The sequence below is a fragment of the Primulina eburnea genome, chromosome 16 (genome assembly GCF_022965805.1).
Source record: "Primulina eburnea isolate SZY01 chromosome 16, ASM2296580v1, whole genome shotgun sequence".
In the NCBI taxonomy this organism is placed as follows: Eukaryota; Viridiplantae; Streptophyta; class Magnoliopsida; order Lamiales; family Gesneriaceae; genus Primulina; species Primulina eburnea.
In genome coordinates, this window is record NC_133116.1 from 5603085 (window position 1) to 5625244 (window position 22160).

Here is a 22160-nt window from a genome sequence, read left to right on the forward strand (position 1 = left end):
CCTAGCTCGTAAGAATTCATAAATCTTTGCTGCTTCACAAATGCCCTCACCATGCAGTTGTAAATTTTATTTAATAATTTTTTGTAAAATCAATCTAAAGTTTTAAACTATTATAAGAGTAAAGTAATATTAGTAGATAATAATATATACATAAGCAATATTACCACTTGATTTTTTTTATGTATATTAGCGATCGCATTTGCGTCGTTCATAAAGAATGTGTAAAATAAAGAATATCATGTATGTATATGAATTATGATCATTAATATATCGAGTCGATTCATAAAATTTTGTTGTAGTTTTTAATTATAATTTAGACAATGATAATGTAATTATATTAGATATGTGATTTGTGAAGATAATATATAATATTTTGAATTTTTAAAGTGGATTAAATATTGTATTTATGAGTAAATTATATGAAAAACTTTATTTATATAAATTAAATGGGTATTTTTGTAAAAACAAATTGGTATCATAAAAATAAAATAGGACCACTTAGGCTTCGACCTTTATATATAATATGGATATATGAAAAAAATTAGTTAATCTCTATTCGCATCTTAAAGTGTATTTAATTTGTTATCAAGCTAAATAAACCACTTTAAAATATAATTTACCTAATATTTGGTACAAAGAATAATAGTAGTAGTCATAATAGGATTTAGTAAATAAATAAATAAATTATTAATAATAATAATTGTTCGGATGCCCTTGTAGACAATAGACTTTGATCGGAAAACGGTAGCGTAGGAGACACCATTTAAGCAGAAGAATAAAAATATATTTGAACTAAAATATCAGTAAAAAAATAAGGAAAAAAAATTACAAAAATATAAAGTGGAAAAGATATAAGATAATGTTGTGTTTGTGGATATGAATTTAAAATCCGATTATAACTTTATTGTTTACAATGAAATAATGGATCAAATCTTAAATTCACACATTACATATTTACACAGTATTTAGACAAAGTAGAACGTAATTCAGATGACATTGACATTTAAACCGTGGATTTGAACTTTATCAACAAAAATACATTTGAAATTTATGAATTTGAAATCTATCAATCCAAATACAACTTAAAGTTTCAATGCCGCTGCTTGGCCTCGCAGTTCAACAACACTAATATGACAGAACAATCTTTACACCAAGTTTAATATTTACACAGTAACATCTCACTCGAGTGGGTCTGATATGTTAACTGGAACTTCTCTTCAATTTCAAGTTAAAGACAATTTCGTGCAATTTATTATGCTTCCAGACTCCAGTAGAGAGCCCAACTGTGTGCTCAATTAATTAAAGCCCAAACCAACAATCGGCCCAATTGTTTCTTCTATATAAAGCCCATTTTCTTATACAGCAGATGAGTACAACGAAGTTGATCCAAATGCGAAGCCATTCCCAGTCTACTTCTAGTTACTGTGCACATGCAGTAGCCTTTTTTATAATTAACGAGAGATTAAAATGATATTTGAAATTTTGAAAATAAAATAAAAAAACAAAAAAATAAAATTATTTGTTGAAATTTTAAAAAACAAAAAACAAATGTGTAATGTTGATATCACTTAAGGATAAAATTGGGAAAAAAAATTGACACCAATTTTTGTCTCTATTAGACGCAATTTATATAAAGTATAGATTTCTTCTAGAACTAGAATTATGTCAAACTGTATGCATCACACGTTAATTCATTTTCATATATTTTTTAAAAAATAGTGATTATAATATAGAAGTTATATATTACTATTTAACAGAACACATTAAATAATTTATTTTGTTTTAAATTATTCAATAATTTGCTATACAATCAAGTAATTATAAAATATTTTTAGAAAAAGAGTTTTTTTACAGTTTTTTTATAAAAAATTTAAAAGTTGTTTTGAGAACAAATGTGTTTGGGTAATTATTACATAAAATATTTTAATAATTACAAAATAATATGTTTTTTATTTATATTATAGTCATTATTTTTTAAAACTTTAAAAAAACGTCTCTCAGTTGTTTTTTTAAAAAAATTATATTTGTACAATATTTTTCGAAAACATCTTACAACAACTTATCTAAACACATATTTTAAGTTTTTTTCATTTATAAAAAACTAATAATATATTTAAAATATTTTTCAAAACAGACCCTACGTTGTACAAATATTTTTTTTTGAAAGGTGTTGTATAAATATTTTAGTAGTACCTTATAAAATTTGTAGTACATAAAAGTAACGTACAATAATTTGTTTTATTGATTCCTATTATCTGCTGATTTTTATTATAAATTAGTGATAAATAAATTCTTAATAAAATTAACTTATAATATGTAGGTGTCCAAATCTCAATGCGCCAAGCATTGGCGAGCCACATATTTAGTCATCCGACTTTAGCACGGTTTAGTTTTGTTTTTCTTTACACGATGTTCATATTATAAACGGAATACTTACTCTTATACAATTTTATATTTACAAGCTTGATTCAATCATTCTGTTATTTGTAAATTTCACTTACAGTTCCGGCAACAAAACCTTTTAATTTATCTCCTAGATTTAGAGCATGCATGGAGACTGGAGTCGCCAAAAAGTTTGTAAGATATGGGTTTGACATGTGATTTTGGGGAGAAAAAACATTTATATATTTTTGTGTTGGATATGACAGAAAATGAGAGGTTTCACGTGTCTCACCCAATCCTCCAAATTCAACCGTTAGAGAACTTCAATGGGACACTTGACATTGATTATGTTTTGCATATATAGCTAGGTTCAGGGGTCGGCTCTAAGGGTAGGCGCCCTAGGCAGCCGCTTAGGGCCTCTCTTTTTGTTAGGGTCTCTAATATAATTAGGGCTTTAGTTTTGGGCTTTTAATTATCAGTTTTTATGTGATATTTGTATATTTAATTTTAAAAAAAATATATAAAACATTCACCTAAAAAAATAGCCTAGGGCCTCCAAATGTCTGAAGACGGCCCTGGCTAGGTTGAGAATTTGCGAGGAAGGCAATATTCAGCACTTATTTCAGATTATATATAGCACTACTTGTCTTCATGGTTGGAAGAGCTACCTACACTCGGATTATCATTAGTTTTTTTTTTTTTTTAATTTATAACAATTTCGAAGTTATTTGCCGAGAGTTCATGTGTTATGTGTTACGTATATGTCCAGTCGATTTTTAATTTATTAACATCTCTTTGTGCATGTGTTATGTGTATGTTCACTAGATTTGTTTTAACATATAAGTACTCTTGTTTTAAAATAAAATTGATTTTTTTATCTTTAATAAGTTCTTAAGAGTTTCTAAAGGAAGAAAAGAAATAAGGTTATTTATGTTAAGAGTATTATTTTTTTATTGTGAATATCGGTATGGTTGACTCATCTGACAGATAAAGATTCGTGAGTCCGTCTCACAAGAGACCTGCTCATTAACAAAATATATGAGAAGCCAAACCTCTCAAGAAATTTGAAACGTTTATTAGAAATACTAAAGCTACATCATTCGATCTCAAACCCAATATCGACCGTCCTAGTCAATTGATATTCATGCTCTTTAAATCTCTAGATTTGAATCCACAACCATATTCATTTTACAAAGATTTGTAATATATTTATCTATGTTATCATCTACAAAAAATGTAGTCGTCCACGTACTATCATTAGTCGGAGTAGCTCAAGACACTTACATTAGCATTCCCCTCATGAAAATGTGATAATGAACCTAATCTTTTGATAACATAGACTAAATTTGACTTAGAATATGGTGAAGCTGAGGGCCAGGAAAATAGTTTGTTTGATTTGATTAATTAAATTTAATATAATATGATAAATTATTATTTTGCTCTTTTTATAATTAATAAAATATTACTTATTAAAGATATTTTTATAATTTAAATTCAATTATTTGATTTATGTAAGATAAATAATTAATAGATAAATAAATAATAAAATAAAATAAATCTAAAATATAATAAATCAAGGGTAATTTGTAGAAAAATACATCTGTGCAAGATTAATTTAAGATTCAGTACCCAACAGTTTTTTTTTTAAATTTAGTACCTGACAAAACACCAACTTAGCTTTTACTACATATTTCATGCATTTTTACATTTTTACCCTTTCAATTAATAAAAAAAGTATATAAATACTTATTTTGGTTGCACATCTTCTCTTTCCACTCATCAATCCCGATTCATTTGGATGACTTGTATATTTAATTTAAATATTTTTTATTAAAAAAAAAACAAATTCACAACTAATTGAATTTTTTGAAATACTTAGTTTTACTTATGAAATACTTAATTTCAATTTTAAAATACTTGATTTAGTAAATGAAATACTCAGAATGTTTATTAAAAACTGAATATTCGAATATGCATTTAGATAAAAATCGCAACTAATTGAATTTTTTGAAATACTTAGTTTTACTTGTAAAATACTTAATTTCAATTTTAAAATACTTGATTTAGTAAATGAAATACTCAGAATGTGTATTAAAAACCTGGATATTCGAGTATGCATTTTAAAAAAAAAACTTTACACAACTAATTGAATTTTTTGAAATACTTAGTTTTACTTATGAAATACTTAATTTAAATTTTAAAATACTTGATTTAATAAATGAAATACTCAGAATGTGTATTAAAAAGCTGGATATTCGAATATGCATTTAAAAAAAAATCGTAACAAACTGAATTTTTTGAAATACTTAGTTTTACTTGGGAAATACTTACTTTTAATTTTAAAACTACTTGATTTAGAAAATGAAATACTCAGAATGTGTATTAAAAACTGGATATTCGAATATGCATTTAAAAAAAAAAAACAAATTCGCAACTAATTGAATTTTTGAAATACTTAGTTTTACTTATGAAATACTTAATTTTAATTTTAAAATACTTGATTTATTAAATGAAATACTCAGAATGTGTATTAAAAAGCTGGATATTCGAATATGCATTTAAAAAACAAAAACAAATTCGCAACTAATTGAATTTTTTGAAATACTTAGTTTTATTTGTGAAATACTTAATTTAAATTTTAAAATACTTGATTTAGTAAATGAAATACTCAGAATGTGTATTAAAAAGCTGGATATTCGAATATGCATTTTAAAAAAAAATCGTAACTAACTGAATTTTTTGAAATACTTAGTTTTACTTGTGAAATACTTACTTTTAATTTTAAAACTACTTGATTTAGAAAATGAAATACTCAGAATGTGTATTAAAAATTGGATATTCAAATATGCATTTAAAAAAAAACAAATTCGCAAATAATTGAATTTTTGAAATACTTAGTTTTACTTATGAAATACTTAATTTTAATTTTAAAATATTTGATTTATTAAATGAAATACTCAAAATGTGTATTAAAAAGCTGGATATTCGAATATGCATTTAAAAAACAAAAATAAATTCGTAACTAATTGAATTTTTTGAAATACTTAGTTTTATTTGTGAAATACTTAATTGTAATTTTAAAATACTTGATTTAGTAAATGAAATACTCAGAATGTGTATTAAAAAACTGGATATTCGAATAAATATTTAAAAAAAAAATCGCAACTAATTGAATTTTTTGAAATACTTAGTTTTACTTGTGAAATACTTAATTTTAATTTTAAAATACTTGATTTAGTAAATGAAATACTCAGAATGTGTATTAAAAAACTAGATATTCGAATATGCATTTAAAAAAAACAAAAACAAATTCGCAACTAATTGAATTTTTTGAAATACTTAGTTTTACTTGTGAAATAATTAATTTCAATTTTAAAATACTTGATTTTGTAAATGAAATACTCAGAATGTGTATTAAAAAACTGGATATTCGAATATACAACGCAAGTTCACCAAATGCTCGCATTTCCATCCAAGATTCATTTGGATGAAATGTTTATTTCATTTAATTTTTTTTTTTTTTTTTGTTAAAAATCAAATTCGCAACTAAGCATTGAACTTTTTCAAGTACATAGTTTTACTTGCGAAATATCTAATTTCAATTTTAAAATACTTGATTTGGTAAATGAGATACTCAGAATGAGTATTAAAATACTGGAAATTCGAATATGCAACGTAAGTTCACCAAATGCTCGCATTCTATCCAATATGCATTTGGATGACATGTTCATTTTATTTATATATTTTCTTTATTTTTTTAAAAAAAAATTCGCAACTAAGTATTGAACTTTTTCAAGTACTTAGTTTTATCTGCGAAATAATTAATTTCAGTTTTAAAATACTTGATTTGGTAGATGAGATACTCATAATGAGTATTAAAATACTGGATATTCGAATATGTAGCGTAAATTCACCAAGTGCTCACGTTTCCATCCAAGATGCATTTGGATGACATGTTCAAGGACTTTTCAGCAGCCACAAAGCTTTGAAAAAGAAAAAAGGTTTAGAGCGAAGATTTAAAGATTTCCGGACAATGTTCTTTAAGAGAATATCCCGTGATAGGAACAAGTAACTTAATCCGTGTATTTAAAATTTACAGATAAATATGAAGTCGGATATACGTCGATAGTCATAGTTCAGTAGGTCGAAAGCTAGTGGATTTAATAAAACGACATGCAATTCACCCTTGATAAATAATTAAAGAGATTTAATTACTTCACTGAGTTGAATTAGTTTGGCATAGCTTGAGAGGGCGTGTTCAATTGGATATGAAATCTCGTCGAAAGCATAGATCATTGTCGAACCAATTAAGTAGTTTAGCGAGGGGTAAATGAAATACTTAGAATGTTGTATTAAAATACTGGATATTCGAATATGTAACGTAAGTTCACCAAATGCTCGCATTTCCTTTCAAGATACATTTGGATGACATGTTCATTTCATTTTAAAATACTTGATTTAGTAAATGAAATACTCAGAATGTGTATTAAAAAATTGGATATTCGAATATGCATTAAAAAAAAATTCGTAACTAATTGAATTTTTTAAATACTTAGTTTTACTTGTGAAATACTTAATTTTAATTTTAAAATACTTGATTTAGTAGATGAAATACTCATAATGTGTATTAAAAACTGGATATTCAAATATGCATTTAAAAGAAACAAATTCGCAAATAATTGAATTTTTTGAAATACTTAGTTTTACTTGTGAAATAATTAATTGCAATTTTAAAATATTTGATTTTGTAAATGAAATACTCAGAATGTATATTAAAAAACTGGATATTCGAATATGCATTTAAAAAAAAGTCGCAACTAATTGAATTTTTTGAAATAATTACTTTTAGTTGTGAAATACTTAATTTTAATTTTTAAAATACTTGATTTAGTAAATGAAATACTCAGAATGTGTATAAAAAACCGGATATTCGAATATACAACGCAAGTTCACCAAATGCTCGCATTTCCATCCAAGATCTATTTGGATGACATGTTCATTTCATTTAATTATTTTTTTTATTGTTAAAAAAATAATTTCGCAACTAAGCATTGAACTTTGTCAAGTACTTAGTTTTACTTGCGAAATACCTAATTTCAATTTTAAAATACTTGATTTGGTAAATGAGATACTCAGAATGAGTATTAAAATACTGAAAATTCGAATATGCAACGTAAGTTCATCAAATGCTCACATTCTATCCAAGATGCATTTGGATGACATGTTCATTTTATTTAGATATTTTCTTTATTTTTTTTTAAAAAAAAATTCGCAACTAAGCATTGAACATTTTGAAGTTTTGCTCGATCACTAAGAATTTTACAATGAAAGTTTTGCTCGATCACTAAACATGGATTATTTTGAAGTACTTACTTTTATTTGCGAAATACCTAATTTTAATTTTAAAATAATTGATTTGGTAATTGAAATACTCATAATATGTGATAGAATACTGGATATTCGAATATGCAACGTAAATTCAGTCATGATTGGCCAGTATTTTAATACAACATTCTAAGTATTTCATTTACCCCTCGCTAAACTACTTAATTGGTTCGACAATGATCTATGCTTTCGACGAGATTTCATATCCAATTGAACACGCCCTCTCAAGCTATGCCAAACTAATTCAACTCAGTGAAATAATTAAATCTCTTTAATTATTTATCAAGGGTGAATTGCATGTCGTTTTATTAAATCCACTAGCTTTCGACCTACTGAACTATGACTATCGACGTATATCCGACTTCATATTTATCTGTAAATTTTAAATACACGGATTAAGTTACTTGTTCCTATCACGGGATATTCTCTTAAAGAACATTGTCCGGAAATCTTCAAATCTTCGCTCTAAGCCTTTTTTCTTTTTCAAAGCTTTGTGGCTGCTGAAAAGTCCTTGAACATGTCATCCAAATGCATCTTGGATGGAAACGTGAGCACTTGGTGAATTTACGCTACATATTCGAATATCCAGTATTTTAATACTCATTATGAGTATCTCATCTACCAAATCAAGTATTTTAAAACTGAAATTAATTATTTCGCAGATAAAACTAAGTACTTGAAAAAGTTCAATACTTAGTTGCGAATTTTTTTTTAAAAAAATAAAGAAAATATATAAATAAAATGAACATGTCATCCAAATGCATATTGGATAGAATGCGAGCATTTGGTGAACTTACGTTGCATATTCGAATTTCCAGTATTTTAATACTCATTCTGAGTATCTCATTTACCAAATCAAGTATTTTAAAATTTAAATTAGGTATTTCGCAAGTAAAACTAGGTACTTGAAAAAGTTCAATGCTTAGTTGCGAATTTGATTTTTAACAAAAAAAAAATAATTAAATGAAATAAACATTTCATCCAAATGGATCTTGGATGGAAATGCGAGCATTTGGTGAACTTGCGTTGTATATTCGAATATCCAGTTTTTTAATACACATTCTGAGTATTTCATTTACAAAATCAAGTATTTTAAAATTGAAATTAATTATTTCACAAGTAAAACTAAGTATTTCAAAAAATTCAATTAGTTGCGAATTTGTTTTTTTTTTTTTTAAATGCATATTCGAATATCTAGCTTTTTAATACACATTCTGAGTATTTCATTTACTAAATCAAGTATTTTAAAATTAAAATTAAGTATTTCACAAGTAAAACTAAGTATTTCAAAAAATTCAATTAGTTGCGAATTTGTTTTTTTTTAAATGCATATTCGAATATCCAGCTTTTTAATACACATTATGAGTATTTCATTTACTAAATCAAGTATTTTAAAATTAAAATTAAGTATTTCACAAGTAAAACTAAGTATTTTAAAAAATTCAATTAGTTGCGATTTTTTTTTAAATGTATATTCGAATATCCAGTTTTTTAATACACATTCTGAGTATTTCATTTACTAAATCAAGTATTTTAAAATTACAATTAAGTATTTCACAAATAAAACTAAGAATTTCAAAAAATTCAATTAGTTACGAATTTATTTTTGTTTTTTAAATGCATATTCGAATATCCAGCTTTTTAATACACATTCTGAGTATTTCATTTAATAAATCAAGTATTTTAAAATTAAAATTAAGTATTTCATAAGTAAAACTAAGTATTTCAAAAATTCAATTATTTGCGAATTTGTTTTTTTTTAAATGCGTATTTGAATATCCAGTTTTTAATACACATTCTGAGTATTTCATTTTCTAAATCAAGTAGTTTTAAAATTAAAAGTAAGTATTTCACAAGTAAAACTAAGTATTTCAAAAAATTCAGTTAGTTACGATTTTTTTTTTTAAATGCATATTCGAATATCCAGCTTTTTAATACACATTCTGAGTATTTTATTTACTAAATCAAGTATTTTAAAATTTAAATTAAGTATTTCACAAATAAAACTAAGTATTTCAAAAAATTCAATTAGTTGCGAATTTGTTTTTGTTTTTTAAATGTATATTCGAATATCCAGCTTTTTAATACACATTCTGAGTATTTCATTTAATAAATCAAGTATTTTAAAATTAAAATTAAGTATTTCATAAGTAAAACTAAGTATTTCAAAAATTCAATTAGTTGCGAATTTGTTTTTTTTTTAAATGCATATTCGAATATCCAGTTTTTAATACACATTCTGAGTATTTCATTTTCTAAATCAAGTAGTTTTAAAATTAAAAGTAAGTATTTCACAAGTAAAACTAAGTATTTCAAAAAATTCAGTTAGTTACGATTTTTTTTTTAAATGCATATTCAAATATCCAGGTTTTTAATACACATTCTGAGTATTTCATTTACTAAATCAAGTATTTTAAAATTTAAATTAAGTATTTCATAAGTAAAACTAAGTATTTCAAAAAATTCAATTAGTTGCGTAAAGTTTTTTTTTAAAATGCATACTCGAATATCCAGGTTTTTAATACACATTCTGAGTTTTCATTTACTAAATCAAGTATTTTAAAATTGAAATTAAGTATTTGACAAGTAAAACTAAGTATTTCAAAAAATTCAATTAGTTGCGGTTTTTTTTTTTTAAATGCATATTCGAATATCCAGTTTTTAATAAACATTCTGAGTATTTCATTTACTAAATCAAGTATTTTAAAATTGAAATTAAGTATTTCATAAGTAAAACTAAGTATTTCAAAAAATTCAATTAGTTGTGAATTTGTTTTTTTTTAATAAAAAATATTTAAATTAAATATACAAGTCATCCAAATGAATCGGGATTGATGAGTGGAAAGAGAAGATGTGCAACCAAAATAAGTATTTATATATTTTTTTTATTAATTGAAAGGGTAAAAATGTAAAAATGAATGAAATATGTAGTAAAAGCTAAGTTGGTGTTTTGTCAGGTACTAAATTTAAAAAAAAAACTGTTGGGTACTGAATGTTAAATTAATCTTGGATAGATGTATTTTTCTACAAATTACCCATAAATCAATTATCAATGAATTACTTAATCGTACCTTAAATGATAATAATATTAAAATAAAAGAAAGAGGTGGACAACGATTATCTTATCCTGAGAAGAAGAGCAGATGGGGTGCTCCATCCAATTAAATTTATAGCGCCGCCTTCAAATTAAACTCTAACCCAATATCTTCTAAACATATACATACTTCACGAATTTCCTGCATCTCCAATCAAAATAAGAGTAGGTTTTTTCTGTGAAACGATCTCATGAATCTTTATCTGTGAGACGGATCAACCTTACTATTATTTACAATAAAAAATAATACTCTTAGCATAAAAAATAATATTTTTTCATGGATGACCTAAATAAGATATCTGTCTCACAAAAGGCGGCATGTGAGACCGTCTCACATAAGTTTTTGTCTTCAAATAAAAATAAATTATATATTTCAAAATTTATTTTACTGGAAAATACGGATTCTCCATATAATGATTTTTATTCAGAAATATTAGAAGTCTTGTTGTATTTTATTTTAATAATTGGCTAAAATATTACAGGGAATAAATGAGTTCTTATTTTATTAGGTAAGTTCAATTACATTTTTTCTTAGCTTTATTTAGTTATTTACTAATATCATGTAGACATTATTTCTATCGAACACTTTTACATAGACTAATTGGGAAAATCAAAGTGATTTGAATTTTCCGAATAATTTTCTTCTTTTTTTAGGTGGAAAGAAACATATCGCACTATATTTTTTTGCAAAAACTTGTGTGAGACGATCTTACGGGTCGTATTTTATGAGACAGATCTCTTATTTGAGTCATTCATAGAAAAATATTACTTTTCATGCTAAGAGTATTATTTTTTATTGTGAATATCGGTAGAGTTGACCCGTCTCACAGATAAAGATTCATTAGACCGTCTCATAAGAGATCTATTCGTATTTTTTTTTTCATATGTGTCTAATAATATATGTGTATTTTAAATTCGTGATATCTAATAAATAAATCACATTCTTATAAAGAAAATATGTATATTTTATCAATGTTAACTGAGGGGATATTACTTTGATATAACATGGATAAATTATTATATATACTCGAGAGAAATGAATCTTATATTTATTTCTTTTTAAAAAGGAAAGAAAATTATGTCATGCGTAGGATCTTGATAGGAGATGTCAGTTAGGTGGTGCAGCTGATCCATTCGTAGAGTATGCTTAAATGAATCTTGGTGGACAGGGTGTTCAAGTAGAAGAAATAGGTGAACATTTGATTGATAGTAAAATGTTTTATTTTTTTATCAATATTTTTTCGTACAATCTTGTACTATATTTTGTCTTTACATACTATTGTGATATCCCGAGATTTACTTAATGCACATCGTAAGATAGCGACCCGAGATTTACTTAATGCACATCGTAAGATAACAAATACGGATTTCATTTATATAACAAGAACGTGTATTCATTTGTTTCCCGTTGTATAAGTTCATAAATATTCATGTTTCAAGGGCTGAGTTCATGTTTTGCATCAAGACAATATCCTAAAGTAAAATCCAAAGAGTCCAAATTTCATTTGGATATGTGGAATCTATAAAAATATATAGACTGAGCATATACAAAAATTAAAATTAGACTATTAGATGTAGTATGCGTACAACTTTTATGCTAGCGTCTCATTAACTAATTTAAGATGTAAACGATCATCATTTTCTGATGACACAGATAATACTTAGCATCTCATAATTAACCTTTCAAATGCAGCATTGTCATTATTGCCTAATCGTGGACCAATTTCATGAGTCGTTTCCTTTCATGACAGTAAATAGTTGAGACAAAGGATATCCATGTCATCATTTATCAATAGCTCAGAAAATATTTATCAACTTATATTTATCCATTCAAATGCAGTTATGTCATAACTTTCCATATGCTAACCAACTCCACGCGGTTAAGCTATCTCAGAACTCTACAGAGTTAACGGTTTCTCCATCTTAGAGCTCACAAGTTATAAATGTACATATGTGAACCAACTTTACGTGTTCAAGCTATCTCATAGCTCTATTGAGTTAACGGTTTTTCTACCTCAGAGCTCATAAGTTACCCGTTTCCTTATTTCACATCTCGCGATTTAACGGTTTCTCAACCATATTGTATAATTAGCAACCATTGAAACACGACGCCCTTATTCCTGGTCTCCTAGGTCCAAAATCCTCAACGCATGAAATGTGCATAAATTATAATTCAAATGCCAATAATTTGATCTCAGCATCATCCAAGTCCATGCCCCTCACTGTATATCGACACACTAGTGCATGTTAAGGTGAATTCACTTGAATCAGGACTAATCTGATCAGATCTCGTAGGTACGGGCAAGTTGGAATTCATAAATATGTTTGGTATATGTAAAAAAAGTCATCCTCAGCACTTCAATCGTATGATTTGGATTTAGCATTTTCTTTTATATTTATCTTCTTTCGTAAAAAAAATTTACGATATCCTCTCGTTTTATTTCTTCAGGTTTTTAGCAAATAAAAAGGATCAATCGACGACCAATTTAGCATAGCCGGAGACGATAACTCGGACTGTAATTAATCGTTTAAAAAATAATATTCATCGTTAATTACCTTATTTTTTATAGCATTTTCCAAAATTATAATAAAGATACTTTTACCAATAATAATAATTAACAATAATATAATAATTATTATTGTTATTATCTCGGAAAATATCTCTCTCATTTTTTTTTATTACAGCAGCAACAACTCGTTACCCCTGTCCCTTGTCCGCTTCAAATTTTCTTTTCCTTTTCAAACATAATATATATGTATAGGTGTATATATATATATATACAAACACAGATAAGAACCATTTTTCTTTCTTTTTCTCTCTCTCTCTCTCTCTCTCCTGCCATCTATTCTCTTTGCGTTTTGTTATTAATATCTCTATGCGCCCAGCGATCTGGTAGAGATAGGAATCTCCACCGTGGCTCGCCGGGCGTGACGTCGTCAAAGATCTGATGTGCAGCAGCCGCGGGGAAAGAGGGAGGAGAATCAAAAGGGAGCTGAACAGAAGGAACTCATTTTCTCCAGGTGGGTACAAACTCGTGGGAGGAAACAAGAATTTTGACATGTAATTGTTGAGGTACATTAACGTCCAATGTAGGAAAACGCCGGCCAGAAATGGAAGGAATTAAAGGCGCCACGGAAGATGTTGTTTGCACGCCAAAGATACCTAGATCTCTCCTACATTTTCCCTTCCCTTTGCCTTCTCCCGCAATTTATTCCTTTGTCTTGTCATTTTTAAATTATCTCTCAGTTTATATGGCCTTCTTCAGATTCTTCTTCTGTTCTGTCACCTCTTGTTCTTTCCTGCACCCTTTATCTCTGTCTCTCTCTTTGGTACGGTTTTTGAGCTTTGAGAGATGTTGTTGTGATTCTGTAGCTGACCTTGCTTTGACGTTTTTTGTTTACTTTTTGTGGAATTTGAGTTGTTTAGACTTTGATCCCTTGAGAATTATGGTCGTGCAAGTCCAAAGGTTGCAACTTTTGGTCGTCCGAGGGTTTATGTTGTGTGATCTGATGTTGAATTTTGTGTTTACCTTAATCTAGAGTTCGAAATTTAAGATGATCTTTTCTCGATCTGCTTCAATTTCGAACATTTATTTATACTGCCATGAATTATGGTTTGTGGGTTGCTGGATCTCGTTAACGTTCTCTTTTCTTGTTTCAAATAGACTAGCCATTTTCTTTAAAAAAATTTAAGAAAGAAAAAGCGATTCGTTACGAGAAATTGAAATCCGTTGTTTTCACGTAAAATCATATTGTGTATGTATTATCTGTGCGTGTTCTCTCTAACGCTGGATCTTATTGAATTGTCTTACAGAATCATTGAGTTTGTTCTTTGCTGCAATCCAAGGACAGGATATCTGTTAAATCAGTCGCACCCTCTGATATGACTAACCATTCGGGTGTACCTCCTTCATCCTTTCTTCCCGAGGAAACACGTTCTTTGCATGAGGTAATCTCTGGCATACAATGGAAGAGAAGAATCTTACTGAAAATCTTGTGAAAAATAAATTAAAGCAGGGATTTGAATTGTCCAACGGTTCACCTTGCATCAGTCTTTGTTCCACCCACAATCCGTTTACCTTTTTGGCATCTTTGCAGCACGGTCATAATTATTCCTGATATCTTCTTTCCACTCTTTGCAGAGACAAGTTGGTGCATGGACGATGGACCACAGTCCTGGTTATCTCGGTGAGTTGCCCATGGTCTTAGTTTATGGCGGCTTCTGCATGGAAAATGAAAACAGTACAGTTATTCGTTTCTCTCTCTCTCTCTCTGGATCGAGGGGGTTGGGATGGGAATGGGGAGCAGGGGGGAGGGGCGAAGGTTATTTTTACTTTTTGAACAAGTGTGAAGTATAAACCATTCAAATTATAGATATTTGTAGGTTTCTTAGTAGTTGAATGTGTAGATGGATGCGATCCCTCTTTATAGACCGTTTAAACTATATTTTTTATGCCAAATATGGAGCCTAGCCTAAATTACAATTGATGTGTTTGCAAGTGATTCTTCGTCAAAAGCTTTTTTAGTTGAAAATCCTATTATTGTCTATTCGATTGTGTCGTTTGTGAATTAATATTCTTCCTTGAGCGACTGACAAAATTAGAAGGTTTGCCAACGGATAATTAAATACCTTTGGTGCGGATGGGTTAGTTTGTTGTCTAAAGATGATTATGAAAAAAACATTAATCTATTATTTTGTTATTTATGTTTGTGAATAAAATAATTTACTACTTTTGATAAACATGAAGAAATAGCTAAAGGATTTATATGACATTTAGCTTTTCTGTGGTAAAAATTTCTATCAATAAACACGAGAGGTTTCTGTGAAATTTGGTTCTTTTTTTCAGCCGCAACCTGAACATATTAGTTGCATTGTTAAAAATGGATTAATTTCCTCGTGAAAAATTCTTGAAATGTCATCTCGCACTCTGGGAAAGATAATTGAACTCCAGAAAAATTCCACAAGTGTCTGCAATCATTTTAACAAAAAGCAGTTATATTGACTTGCCTTTGTTTCACAATTCTTCAAGCTATTAGACTTCTTCAATCAATATCGGGGATTGCATTAAGCATTGTGGATTGTTTGCAGGTTTGAAAGCTGGTGCCGCATTAAGAGCCGCAGGTGTTGCTTCGTCGCCTATTGAGAATAGAATCCCGTTGGATCCCCAGGGTTATGTTCTTCCTGAATATTATCTCAGTCATGGTCGAAATGTTAACCTTTCATTAGGGAAACATATAGTTTCAGTTGAAAGAGCTGCCAGTCATTCCTTGCCAAGTGTTCTTGACCATGATCAAAGGACTAGAACTATTATGAATCCGGAGTCTGCATCTGGTTTGGTCGGTGGAGATAAAATAAGTATCATGGGTTCTCAGGACGAAAACAGCCTCTTTTCAAGCTCAATGTCAGATTTATTTAGTAAAAAGTGTATGCAGTACATCTCCCCTGTGTTAACTAATTCATTGAATGTGTTCTTATCTCAGCAACTCATGCCATAAAAAGCACTTGAACTCGAACGGTTTCATTTTATTCATTTTTATGTTGCTTGCTTTCAAGGTTTAATGCAAAGCGAACCTGATTTCGAGATAATACTTCATTATTCCGTCTGTTTTTATCTCGTGCAGTAATATTACCTTCGAATCATTCTGCATATGGTTGCTCTTTTGGTGCCGCTGCCTCCCATTCTCAGGGAGAGGATGCTTTTGTGTCCCTTAAAGAACTTGAGGCTCTAACCATTGGTAATCTTCTTCCTGATGATGATGACTTGCTTTCTGGAGTGACTGATGGATTTGATAGCATTGCCCAATTTAATGGGGGGGAGAATGCGGAAGATCTAGACCTTTTTAGTAGTGTGGGAGGGCTGGAACTTGGAGAAGATGGCTCGTTGCATAGAAATTATGAACTTTCTGATGTAAATCCAAATACTGAAATGGGAGTATCTGAGGTTTCTCAATGTGGGGAGCATCCTTTTGGGGAGCACCCTTCTAGAACACTTTTTGTGAGAAATATAAATAGCAACGTTGAAGATTCTGAATTACAAATGGTTTTTGAGGTACCCTACGACTATATTTTGGTTCTTCAAGTTGTGATTCAAGCAATTTCTTTTTGGTAACATAGTTGTGGAATGGATTCTTATTTTCAAATTTCGTATTTGTAGCAATATGGGGACATCCGCACTTTGTATACAGCATGCAAGCATCGTGGCTTTGTTATGATCTCATATTATGATATACGAGCAGCATGCAATGCATTGAAAGCTCTCCAAAATAAGCAATTACGGCATAGGAAGCTTGATATACATTTCTCAATTCCGAAGGTAATGTCTGCTATTTTGCTCTTCTTCATCTATTGCCCATCTTAAACATTTATGTAAACTGTGTCTTTTCTGGATACTTTTGACAGGAGAATCCATCAGAAAGGGATATAAATCAGGGAACTCTTGTGATTTTCATCCATGATTCTTCAGTTTCAAATGATGAACTCCTTGAAATCTTTGGAGTCTACGGTGAAATCAAGGAGGTGACTTCTGGCGCCAACTGCCAACGTAGTACTTTACTTTGCAATCTATTGTAGCTATTAACTATTGTTATTGGGTGTAGATTCGTGAAACTCTACCTAGAAGTCAGCACAAATTTATGGAGTTTTATGATGTTAGAGCTGCAGAATCTGTTCTCCGTGCATGGAACAGGGGTGACATATCTGGAAAGCGGATTAAGATTGAACCTAGCCAACCTGGTGGCTCTAAAAGGTGGACCAGACACTTATATTTATCTTCATTTCTAATCCTCATGGCTGATATTTTTCCTTCGTTCTGAATCATATTCATTTATGAAACCAACCTTGCAAGTAAACAATATGATTTTTTAGGTTTTTCAGTTTACTGTGCCTTGTTGACTCATGGACTCTACGGAGAATATTATATTTCAGCTGACTCCCATGGATTATCTCTGCTTTTTCTATAGGTCAAGGCAGCTATTTTCTTCAGAGCCGGAACTAGCAGAGTCTGGTATTCAATTGCAACACCATAGCCTTCCTAATATCCTCGCTACTGGATTTGTTGGTAATTATAATAGTTTTTACTTAGTAGCTGATTTGTTTCCAATTATCAGAAAAGCTGTTAATATATGTTTGGATAATTATTTCAGGATCTCTGACTCTTGGAGGAAGCACGCCCAGTATGGATAATGGTCCATTCTCAGGAACCGGAGGTCCTCATAGTCCACTCCTGGATAACATGTTTCAATCAGGAGATCCATCTAGTGTATCTTACAGCTTGCCCTCTCTAATAAAGGTTGGATCAGGAAATCATTCGCTTACTAGTGAATCTGGCCACTTGAGGAACCACCTGAAATTTGAGCTCCAGGGAGTGACAAATACTCATCCTCATTCGCTTCCAGAGTACAAAGGTGGTTTAACAAATGGGCTTCCCCCTCTCTTTGGTTCTCCAAGTAATATGGCTGCAAATATTAGTGCTCGCCCACCCGAAATTCTTGACAACCAGCAGTTTTGTAGAGTCGGTAATGATGGCAAGTCGTATGAGTTAAATGACAGTAAGATTTCACATGTTCTCCTGCCTTTTTTGTATCTTTGCTAGATTTCCCGAGTTGCTGCTTAATTGCATTTAGAAAATGAGTTGTCGAAGGCGGAACTATAGACTGAGAAAGATTTTACGTGTCCCTTGTTATGTTTGAAGAAAAAAGAAATGTCATATTTCGGATTATAATATTTCCTCCGTTTACTGTTTTTTCAAACTGTGAGACTATGATGAGTGATATGATCATCTTCATTTCAGGTTTTGGTTCCTCTGGAAATGGCAGTGGTGCTCCACCTGGCCATCACTACATGTGGAGTCATTCTTATCACCGCCAACCTCAATCCAGTGCATGGCCTAATTCAACATCATTTGTTAATGGGATTGGTGCTTCTCTTCCTCAACATTTGCATGCAGTTCCTAGGGCACCTTCTCATATGCTGAATGCTCTTCTACCTCTTAATAATCACCATGTAGGATCGGCACCATCTATCAATATCTGGGACAGACGACATGCTTATGCTGGGGAATCACCCGATACAACTGTACTTCACCCAGGTTCACTTGGGAACATGAGAATGTCTTGTAATTCACCACATCCGTTGGAATTCGTTCCTCATAACATCTTTCCTCGTGCTGGTGGAAATTGTATAGACCTGCCAATTCCTTCCCAAAATAATGGATTGCATCCTCAACATCAGAGAGGCATGATTTTTCCTGCAAGAGGCCAAATTATTCCTCTGATTAGTTCATTTGATTCTCCCAATGAACGTGCTAGAAGCCACCGAAATGAAGGCAACTCTAGTCAAGCTGACAACAAGAAACAGTTTGAGCTCGATGTGGACCGAATTTTACGAGGAGAAGATAAGAGGACAACCCTTATGATAAAGAACATTCCTAACAAGTAGGGCCTCTTTGCTTTTTATATTGTTTATTCATTTCCCCTAGCTGATAAATTTTCCTTGGTTTCACAATACCTTGATGATTAGCATTTTTGCACAAGTACAACGGGTTGTTGTACATGCATATAAATGTTATAGTATGACCTGCATTCTGGTGACTAAATGAATAAATTTTAAGGTTTTATATTTCCATGTACTAGGATGGTGTTGGACCATCCAATAACACTTTGGTTTGAACAAGCTCATCTTTATTGTTCAAATACTTGAAAGTTGTTATCCGTCTTTATCTGATACTGATGTTTATTTAATATCCTGGATTTCCGTTTTTGGAACACACACCACGGACATTGTTTATTAATTGCGTCGAATTGAATGGTTCTCCAAGGCATTTGAAATATACTTTCTTTTTTCTTTTCTTGGTTTTTCAAAATCCGTGCTTCCCTTTACATCCATGATGGTTGTGACTTCAGGTACACTTCAAAGATGCTTTTGGCTGCAATTGATGAACGCCATAGAGGGACTTATGATTTCATCTACTTGCCTATTGATTTTAAGGCAAGTACACTCCAAAGAATTTATTTCCATTTGTTGTTAATTTGTCAAAGGGCTTTCTTGGATGCTTATGATTTGGCACCAAAGAAGTTCCTTATTTATTTCATGTTGGTTTTTGGATGCAGAACAAATGCAATGTAGGCTATGCTTTTATAAATATGACCGATCCTTCCCTCATTATTCCTTTTTATCAGGTATATTAATTTTTCAGACACTTGTTTGTGTGTTTTGGATTGGTCCAAATGTATTTTCTTTTCTTGACTTTGCAGACATTCAATGGAAAGAAATGGGAAAAGTTTAACAGTGAAAAAGTAGCGTCCTTGGCATATGCTCGAATCCAGGGAAAGGCTGCCCTCATTGCGCATTTCCAGAATTCAAGCTTGATGAATGAAGACAAGAGGTGCCGTCCTATACTCTTCCATACAGAAGGTCCCAATGCTGGTGATCAGGTATGAGAACAAGGTGTCTTGCACATTATGGATGAATTTTGAAAATTTATGCGCGTCTTCTTTTTTTCCCCTTTGATAAATTAACTTATCTTGTAAAATCCATGTGCTGTAGGACTTGGACTGACCTTTCAGTTGTTGTATTGATTCACTTTTAAGTGATATTTGACCTCAGAACTCTTAGATGTGGACTTAAGCTTAACCTTGATGTAACCCTAAAAAAAATCAAGAATCTTATTTTTATCTACTTCTGCTTCAGGTTCCCTTCCCTATGGGTGCTAATATTCGACCAAGACCCAGCCAGATCCGAGCCACCACCTCTGTGGAAAACAATCAAGAAATCCTAATTGGTTCTGTAATCAGGGAGGATGTCTATGGGGATGTATCAACTGCTTCAGGCAAAGAATCAGATTAAGCTGCTACTTTCTTTTTTGACTACTAATCGTGGTAGAATCAAATGTGTTGCAGTGGTTTTCCTAACTGAATTTTGTTTGTACATTATGTTATGATAAGAGTAGCAAGAGACGGCATCAGCTGAAATTAACAGGGGGGGAGCTAAATTTCCTGCAATTGAGAAACTCTAGAGGTTTAGGGATTGCCTGTCCGAAGAATAGCACCTTTCATCTGTGCCATGAGCCCAACACAACGATGGCAGGCACAATGAGGAGCAACTTATGGAGCTTCAAAATTTTGGACTATTTTGATGAGTTTGTGATTCTGTATGTGTGCATAGAGTTTCTGAACTACAACAAATTATGCTGTTTGGAGGGGCTTCTGCTACCGTATCTCCTTTTATTGGGCAATTTTTGTTTCTTCATCGTGCCCTATTTCACATTGTTCTTAATTTTCGGTTTATTTTTGTTTTTTGGAGCAGTTTGCTTAAAAAGTCAGAGCGTTATTGAATTTTTGTTGTGATGATTCAGAAATGGATAGAACCAGTTAACTAGAAAACCTTTCGTTCTTCTTTCCTTGTTCTGTCTTGTTGAATGGAATGAAAGAGAGTGCAAGTAAGACTAGTAGAATTTGAACCAACACGACATGGCGACTGAGTTGACGTATGGCCCCAGCAATCAGTAAGGCCATTGCATATGTTTGTTAGAGCATCTCCAACTCATCTCTATATGGGAGATGGCCTTAATGATCTTGAGTGTGAGCAGTTCTCAAAAGCTTAACCAAGTGTCTTAAAATCGATTTACAGCCAGAGTTGAACCATGAATTATCAGTGAAAGCGAATGATTTTGAGCGTAAGATCATAATGATCTGGTCTAAGCTAGCAAAGTAATTAATGGATTGCGCGTTTCGAACCACAACTAGCATTGAGTCACTTGTCACCTGGATGTGTTGTTCATGATACCTTGAAAACTAGAAGATTCTCTTTAAGAAGAATTTACTCGCTCTGGTGTTTCGATTTGCTCTGGTGTTTCGATTTTGTGATGATCTTTTTTCGAGATACAAAACTCATAAACGTTGCATTTTCTCTTTTAATAGAAGCAGAATGAACAATATGAGAGCATGAAGTTTTCAAAAAAATATGATTCAAAAGTTTTTAACATTGATCATGTGTTTATAGATATCAACATGTAGGGATATGTTTCAACAATGAGATGTTTTTTCGTCCAAAAATGAGATGAAAACTACCAAGGACACCATTTGAATGCAATGTATCATGAAAACTATCACATGTTCACTAGACGTCTCCTCCACAACTCCGGAGAAAACCAAGGCATTTGGGCGCCTCCTCTGCACAGCAGAAGGTGCTTAGGCACCTTCTGTTGCTTTGATTCTTTCAGGCCGCATATGGGGAACTAAGGCGTCTTTTCTAGGCAACTCAACATTTTCTTGACGCATAGAACAATCGAGTAAGTTTTTC

General features: G+C 30.6%; 1 protein-coding gene across 2 annotated transcripts; it reads left to right on the forward strand.

The window, feature by feature from the left end:
- The first annotated feature begins 13619 nt into the window (after window positions 1-13619).
- Window positions 13620-21300, forward strand: LOC140817273 (protein MEI2-like 4). 2 transcript variants are annotated; one of them, XM_073176911.1, is made up of 15 exons: window positions 13620-13882; window positions 14676-14810; window positions 15004-15049; window positions 15951-16286; window positions 16484-16911; window positions 17017-17175; window positions 17262-17378; window positions 17459-17607; window positions 17822-17919; window positions 18005-18409; window positions 18652-19294; window positions 19763-19847; window positions 19970-20038; window positions 20114-20293; window positions 20550-21300. In XM_073176911.1, exons 2-15 carry the CDS (start codon window positions 14745-14747, stop codon window positions 20703-20705), a joined length of 2937 nt encoding a protein of 978 aa, XP_073033012.1. In that variant the 5' UTR covers window positions 13620-13882; window positions 14676-14744; the 3' UTR covers window positions 20706-21300. The 2 variants fall into 2 exon arrangements, with proteins under 2 accessions (XP_073033012.1, XP_073033013.1); XM_073176912.1 differs by having other exon boundaries at window positions 13656-13882; window positions 14714-14810.
- The last annotated feature ends 860 nt before the right edge of the window (window positions 21301-22160 follow it).